Below are 8,262 nucleotides of genomic sequence, written 5' to 3' on the forward strand. Positions count from 1 at the left end.
GTTAAAAACTTGACATTACACATAAGCATTCCTTTCAGATCTACAGGAGTGCCTGGGGGGTAAGGGTTAAGGGTCAATTTGAAATTCAGCATGTCAGACTGGTGGGAAACCTGTCACATGAATGGTCCACATATAGCAAACAAGGAAGCTTACTGTGGAGCAGAATGCCCTGATACATATCAACTATGTACCATTTTGACAAAAGCTGAGCACAAGATATCACACTTATAGGCTACCAAGATATTTCCTTTATTTTGTGTCTATGTTGTGCCTCTATTATCAATTTCACATCTTGATATATGGAGCATGCTAATATGGGCATTCATACTAGTCCAAATGGTTTGATGGACAGAAATGTAAAAAGGATCCCTGATTGGTAAATGTGGACCTATTATTTATGACTGTCCTGGAATGCACCTTTGGACACTATGGTTTAAAATCTCTTAATCTGTAGCCTTCCGATACCAAATATGGGCGCAACTCGGGTTTGGAAATGCATGAACAAGAAGGCAGGAGTAGCAGTAATCGCAACCTGTCTTCTGCTTCTGACATGGACTCAGCATCATAGGCTATTGATGTAAACTGCTAAGCTTATGCTATGAGTGGGAGGCTCGTTGTTTAAAGTCATTCTTGCAATCAAACTACATGTAGGCTACAGGAAAACAATCAACCTTGATAAAACATTTAAATCAGGTTCTTATTTTAACCACTGATGCGCCTATGGACACGATTTATTGGGTTACAGCCTAATATCATAATCTGATTTTGTTTTGTCTTGATGTAAACTAGCAGTAGAGCAGCCCAGTTGTGTATTGGGTTACAGTACTTATATTACTGGTTAATTTTGATAACATGGCATTGATAGTTTTCAGACATCGGCTACCATTATGATATGGCGGCAAATTCACACTAGCGATGACAGTACTGACTATGGAACCTTCAAAGTAGCCTACAGAAAACGTTAGCAACACCAATATGGGAATGCCTCTTAAATTCGCAGATCCTTCCGATAACAGCACTGGAGACTGGACTGAATGTTTTTCCATTAGCACGAGGTTCAGGAAACCAGTCCACATTTACTTAAGTTTGCCACTTATGTCTAATGAAGTTGTATGATTGTCACATATTAAATAACGTACATGTTTGCAGTGTCAGGTGCAATTATATCAACAATCATCAATGATGCAATTATGGGCAAACGACACATGAAATTGCAACGTACCCTGGTCAAAAATAAAACTGGTTAAATATTGAATTTATGCGACACCCATAGACAAGATAAATTAAAAGTCAGTTCTGAGTCTGAATCAGAACGACTGAACATAGGTTTTCATTATGTGTAATGCATTAGAGCGCTCGAATCAAATACCGTAATGACATAGGCTACCATACAGCCCAGTTGGCCAGTACACATACCAACCTAAAACGTCAGTGTTAAAACACGTTAGAACGATAAAAGAACGTTAAATCCTACCTGAAATCTGTCACTCGTTAGTGCGTTCGAGCTGAATTGGATGTACACACACACACACACTGTGCAGCAGCAGTCCTGCCTCCACCGTATCAAGCCCCTCCTACTTCTGTGCGCAGAAAAGAGGAAGCGCGTCACACACTCGCACTCCATACGATCCAGCCTCTCTTTACCATAAAGTAGGTTGACAATTGTAGCAGTATGTATGTATACCAAAGCACTTGGCGCATCTTCATCTTATACAGTAATGCAATGCGTGTGTGTGCGTTTGAGGGATGGAGGGAGGGAGAATGAGCAGGCGAGAGCGTGAGAAAGAGAGGGGGCGATTATGTGCACGTATGATGCATGTATTTCCCCTCAAATGGATGGAATTTGAAACATAATGAAAACACACTCCCTGGTAATGGGATAGAAAATGTAGCGTTGGTTGGAGTCATTTAGCATTCTATTAGTAATGTGTGTCATTAGTTTAGGCATACATGACACACAAAACGTAATTTGATTTTGAGAAACCATTGCTCATATCATATTATTTAAATGTCTGCTGTAATGAATCTGGCATGGAAATGGTAAAGCAACTTATGATTGCACTCCATTTTGTAAACTTAGGCCCACTCCACAATAGACCTAAAATATGTTTAGACAGTTGCCCAAAACTCCAGCAGGTAACTATAATAAACACTTTGCAGTATGCTGTGCTATAACTTACCTGTATAGTAATGTTGTAACAGGAATGGCATTGTATTGTATGAGTCTTGTTATTATGTAAAACAATAGGGGGCCCAGGGTAGCCAAGGGAGATGTAGGAAGGCAGGCTTACAACGTCTTCAATTGCATAGGGGCCTAATGGTTTATTTATGGTGACAGGGTGCAGAGGGGTAAACTACAAAGCAGGATCAAGGAGTTAGCCAGCTACCTTGGCAAAATATTCTGAAATAACATGATAAGCTTGAAATAAGATAAGCTTCAAATTGGCATGGTCTAATTGACTCAACAACCATCCAAATGTGTCTTGGCCCCCTTTGCCACAGCCTGTTCACCGCTGTATCATCTATAAGGCATAGACAGTACAGGTGTATCAAAGCTGGGACAGAGACTGTTAAACAGTCATCACTAGCAGGCCTCTGCCCAGTGCCCTGCCCTGAACTGTATTCACAGTTACTAGCTGGCTACCACCTGGTACTCAACCCTGCACCTTAGAGACTGTTGACCTATGTACATCGTCATTGAAACCTGGTCATTTTAATAATGTTAATCTACTGTTTTATCCCTTCACATGTACTGTATGTACTGTATTCTAGTCAAGGCCTATCATATATAACTACTGCTGTACACACCTTTTCTATTCATATACTGCCCATAATGTCTATACACAATCATCATATACACTGAGTGTACAAAACATTATCAACATTTGTTGTTATAAACATGTTAAGATACTTATACAGCGCAATACAAACGCCTATGCGTCATGGCACAGCTCACAGCAACTATGTACATTAGGCCTATAGCCCCTCTCTGTTACAGAAACTATAGCAGACTGCCACACAAAAGGGAAACTGCCTATCCCTTCCTTGGGCAATGCCGTCCGATCCAAATAACATGGGTACATTTTCTTCAACTTCACAATAGGTAAGTAGGCTAGCCTATAATGATAAAACCTTTATAATAAATATGAATCATCTCAAAATATTTCCAGTAATTATTTAGGCCTTATTCATTTAGGCCTCATTATTTAGGGCTTAGTATTCATATCTATTAACGCACACCCAATAATAAACATCATTTAATATTAGGCAAAGTGACGTTCTCCAATGACGTCACACCAATCAATAACAGTGAGCACCTGTGGTTTGTGGTTAGGACGCCCTTTGGCAGTGCGCGTTGGGATGAATAGCTGTTCCGATCCAAAAGTAACCAGGAGTTTGAAATGTTCTTCAGACAGAGTTAAAGGGAAAATCCACTCAAAAACTATCTTTTGGTATTTGATTTATTAGTCCACTGTTGATACAGTCCCAAAACGTTTTGCATGTCAGACGTCAAGTTTTCAAGATATTGGACTTTCAAGAAGCAAAGTGTCACCGGCCGCCTCTCCATATCATGATGATGTGGCCGGTGACAGGATGATGTAGCTGGTGGCCTAATATACTTGTTTGTAAGCCCATTTCTGTTTTGTGCAAGGGCTTTTGCCCGCTGTACTCGGTTTTTGTAGAGTGGAGTGTCTCCAGTTGTTTTTTAGCCTTCCCTGCTTTCTCTTTCCTTGTGGGTTGTAGTAGTCCAGTTAATGTATGTCCATTGTGTTTTTCATGAGTATGTATCTATTTTAAATGGCCATTATATCCTCCGTACATAACGTAGGCAGTTGTCGATGAAGACTTGTAGTTTATTGATTAGGGGTTGTGTGGTTTTTCAGGGTTCGAATCACATTTGTGCTGAAGATGTGGATCTCCGTGTTAGTGGAGAGCTGTGACGAGGCCTGGTTACAGAACACCCCCATATTGGCCCCTTCTATGTGAACCATTGCGGCATCCCTTCAGGATATGAAAGAACAGTATCCCTGATATAGTAGTACTTCCTCAGGTAGGTCAGGTAGAGTTTCCATCATTCTACATAGGGATCTGTGTGAGACAAATTTAAGACAAATGTGTGTTTTCTACCTAGCTCGATGTTGCCCTCTGTTGGCTGCAGTGAATGAACACACGGACAGCCTGGTGACTGAAAGCCTGTTACATACTCTGAAGGGGGAATACATTATCCTACAGAATGTAACCCCCTGTTTGGAATGAAAGGGCATAGTATTACTTTTAGATGGAAAACAGGTTATGTTTTGAGGTGACCCTCAAACACATGTACATTATTACCTGGCAGCACTGGATGATTATTGCTGCCAGATCCAGCTCACTGGGGCAAGGGTCACATACATTTGGTTAAGCTAATGAGACAACTGGTATCACACTTCAGTTTCTGAGGCAAAAAAAACCCTCATTAACCTTAGATCAACTAAAAAGATAACATTTAAGTGAACTATGAATCGGATTAGTTTAAAAAATAAATTTGATCGAATAGGATGAGACGATGAAAAGTATAGGCTTTGAAACCCGAAAGCAAATCTAAATAGATCATAAGGGATGTTGACTTGATTTGATCTTGAAACACTCTCCCCTTTTTCTCCGCTGTCTGGAATCCGTGTAAAAGGTGCAGCTGACGAAACCACAATAAGTTTGGACCTTTAAAAACAACATTTCTAAGAACTTCCACTCTTTACATTTTATCTCTTGAGATAGCATTAGGTATGATCCCACCATCTGTCTAATGGTGTGGTTGCACATAGTTACTAAGCTACTCCACTTGAACTTTGGCCATTAGAGAACTGAGCTTTTCTAAGAAACCCAGAGAGGAAAGTCAAAGGGAATATTGAAGGTGTACTGCAGCTTTATACTGTATACTAATCAACCTACACAATGTCAATGACCATTTAACACCATGCCTTTTGAGGTGTGACATGGTTTTAATAAGAATTGAATGATCCGTGATCTCTATGGGTAAAGTATTGGAGGTGTCTATGATGCTCCATTGGCTCTCATCTTCTTTTACTGTCCAAAATAGAATCGTTTTTATGGCATAAAAGCTGATCCTTCTCCCACCACAAGAGGGTATCCCTGGCATGAATTAAGGCAGGTTGCATTGTGTAGACCTGTTAGACTTGTGTTTTAATTTCAAAGTGACTAAAATAATGTGAGAGCGTGATCTGTTTTGTCTTCAAAGTAGCGTTGTGTTGTAGAGTTGCTCAACAAGTCCAGTTATAACTGTTCTAATCTTCATGCCAATATCACAGTCATTATACTGGGCTCCTGAGTGGTGCCCCCGTCTAAGGCACTGCATCTCAGTGCAAGAGGTGTCACTACAGTCCCTGGTTCAAATCCAGGCTGTATCACATCTGGCTGTGATTGGGAGTCCCATAGGGCGGTGCACAGTTTGGCTGGGTTAGGCTGTTATTGTGAATAAGCATTTGTTCTTAATTAACTGAATTGCCTAGATAAATAAAGGTTACATTTAATACAAATACATGTGCTACAGTAAGGTGGTGACCTGTATAGGAAATACTTATGGCAGGCTATTGAGTATTCATGTGATTTGAAATGATAGTGTGTTGCATTCAAAATCGATAAAAGAAGATGACAAACAAACCTGTCGGATATTGTGATTTCAGTGTGTGGCTTTGCAACATCTATACACTTAGGCTATTTTTACAGTGACTCAGTTATTTCATAGCAAAACTGTAAGTAGTATTGATAGGAAAATATTATCAGCAACATAAATGGACAAAGATTCACTTGACTCAAAGACTACGTATTGACGTCAATAATAAATCAAGCACATATTAAAGTGTCTTAAGCAAGCAATAGTTTCTTCCTGTAATTAATTGATGTAGAGAGGTTTGACTCCTATTCTATTCAATAACATTCACCAATAGGCCTCAGCCATAATCTTACCATTTCACTTTATTTGTGTGAACAACCCAAAGTTACATTTCCTTGCTCATCTGCATAAATGGAAATCAAACAAACAATTAACATGTATTCCTTTGGTCAAATACATGTGTTCAATTTGAAAGTAGTTCAGTTGTCTTATCATGCTGGCCTTTCCCCCTGCTGTTGTGGCTTGGGTGTCTCCATGGGAACAGGTGAGCAAAGAGAGAGGGAGGTTCTTGTCCGAGCACTGAAGGGTGTATGGAAGTCATCCTGGTCTCCTCCCCATCACCCGGCCATATTTAAACAGCCTGCAGCTCTCTGTCAGTCACTTACAGATGAGCTGGTCTTAACAAGAGAGAGCCTAAGCCTGGTACTTATAGAGAGCCTCAGATATTGCTTATAAAAACTTTACTATTACAATAATTATCTATTATATATCTCACAAGCCTGTCTGTAAGGACAGTAGGATTTGCTCACATCTCATTCACAAAAGGTAAGCTTAACTTCAATATTTACCTTTTCTCAATGCTTTCAATATAAAGTTGAATTTGTGTTTATAAAACATATTTAACTTGTTTTTTTAAAGTATAATTTTTTGATTGCCTGTGATTTGGGTCCATTTCTGTTATCTAATGAGGATTTCCTTTTCCTTTTGCAGTTTCCAAGCCCTGTCAGAGAACTAATGTGGGTGGTGGAGAAGATCCGTGTGTCCGCAGAGAGACCCAACCTGCATCTCCCCTCAACAGAATACAGCTTCAGGATCGGAGACATGTTTGGAGAGAAAGTTAACAAACACAAGAGACTTTCCCTGTGTCCTAACGTCATCACCCCAGACACTATACCAGAGTTCTGCATCCCTCCTAAGATCCCTCCCTTACAGGAGGCAAAAGGTAAAGAGCAGAGCCACCAGGCCCCCACCATCAAAGTGTCACTGTTTGAGCTGGAGAGGGGGATCCCTAAGAGGGAGGCCCCAGCACGAGAGCTCATCAACCCACACATCATCCAGGTGGAGAGTGTGGACGAGAGCCCCTATGACTGTAATGATGAGGAGACCACCAACGCAGACCCTCAGAGCCAGGCAGCCCTCTCCCTGCCCCACATGGCCAAAGCCCAGACCTGCTACGGCTTCTGTACCCTGCTGGAGAGCCCCCACACCAGGAGGAAGGAGTCCCTGTTCCACAATGACCCTGGGTCCTGTGGCACACCGCTGCTGCTCCCCAGGAGCAGGTCCAACACCGTCCTGTCATCCTCCCCTTCCTCCTTCAGTCTCCACACCCTGACCTCCAGACTGTCCCCCAGAGGTTATACCCTCAACAGACAGGGCACAGTGGACAGCGACACCACCTCGTCAGCTGAGTCATCCCCTTTCAGCTCCCCAATGCTGAGCAGGTCCCCACCCAAGTCTTCCCTCTTCAAAACACTGAGTCATGAAAGGCTTCTCTCCAGAAACATCAGGAAGACTGTGGTGTCCAGAAACAACTCCCTGTCGACAGACGAGGGCAGCTCCACGGACAATAGCCCCAATGTCATAAGGAGGGCGTCAGAGGGGCTGGTAGAGGGCCTTCCACCAAGCTTCGGTCTGGCTCCTCCTACCATCTTCCCCACAGACTTGGTTCTGCACAAGGAAAGGGTGATGAGGGAGAGCTTGATCTCAATAGGGAAGGATGGCCTCCTGCGTCTCTCTGCAGAATACTGTCCTGATAACCAGAGGCTGCGGGTGCGGCTCATCAGTGCTGAGGGGCTATATACTCGTTCGGTGGACCCCAAGAGTATAAACTGCAGTTTCAGCCTCTCCCTGGTGCCTGGAAAGGTCCAAAAGCAGCGTAGCACAGTCATCAGGAAGTGTCATAACCCCATATTCAATGAGGACTTTTTCTTTGATGCCATCTCAGATCTCGGCCAACGCTCCCTGAGATTTAAAGTTGTCAATAAAATGTCCACTATGAAAAGAGACTATATTCTGGGGGATGTTGAACTTCCACTAACAAGCATTATCACTTTATAAGTTAAATAATTTGTATTAATTGTTGACTTGAAATGTATTTATTTATATTTTATTTAGTGAGTAGAGATTTTATTAAACCATTTAAAAATATCTGTTTCCTTATTATTATGTTTTATATAAAAGGACTGTCTTGGAGTACATCTGATGCAAGCAATAATGCATTTCATATGGCAACTGAATATTGAAAGGCCCATGTCATCCTTTTACCAGAGTTCATACCACATCGTACACAGGGGAAGGTGTAAACATGACCATCATGTGCTAATGTGAGAGACTCAGTTTCTTTTTTTTCCCTCTAAGCCTGTAGTTTCTTA

The 8,262-nt window shown here is 41.6% G+C and overlaps 2 protein-coding genes across 3 annotated transcripts in view; one reads left to right on the top strand and one right to left on the bottom strand.

The window, feature by feature from the left end:
• The window catches only part of LOC118401224 (talin-2-like), a 143,081-nt gene extending 141,505 nt beyond the window's left edge, over positions 1 to 1,576 (bottom strand). Inside the window, exon 1 of one of the 2 annotated variants that reach the window (XM_035798561.2) lies at positions 1,475 to 1,576. The gene's annotated coding sequence lies outside the window, so the exon portion shown is untranslated. The remainder of the gene's footprint in view (positions 1 to 1,474) is intronic. The other variant, XM_052474935.1, reaches the window with a different exon arrangement.
• A 4,683-nt stretch (positions 1,577 to 6,259) lies between these two features.
• LOC118400760 (C2 calcium-dependent domain-containing protein 4C-like) lies at positions 6,260 to 8,038 on the top strand. The gene is made up of 2 exons (XM_035797767.1): positions 6,260 to 6,436; positions 6,602 to 8,038. Exon 2 carries the CDS (start codon positions 6,626 to 6,628, stop codon positions 7,946 to 7,948), a length of 1,323 nt encoding a protein of 440 aa, XP_035653660.1. The 5' UTR covers positions 6,260 to 6,436; positions 6,602 to 6,625; the 3' UTR covers positions 7,949 to 8,038.
• Positions 8,039 to 8,262: the final 224 nt, after the last annotated feature.

Source organism: Oncorhynchus keta, chromosome 22 (genome assembly GCF_023373465.1).
Source record: "Oncorhynchus keta strain PuntledgeMale-10-30-2019 chromosome 22, Oket_V2, whole genome shotgun sequence".
NCBI lineage: Eukaryota > Metazoa > Chordata > Actinopteri > Salmoniformes > Salmonidae > Oncorhynchus > Oncorhynchus keta.

Coding starts and splice junctions, on each gene's coding strand:
- LOC118400760 (XM_035797767.1), top strand. CDS start 6,626: ATGTGGGTGGTGGAGAAGATCCGTGTGTCCGCAGAGAGACCCAACCTG.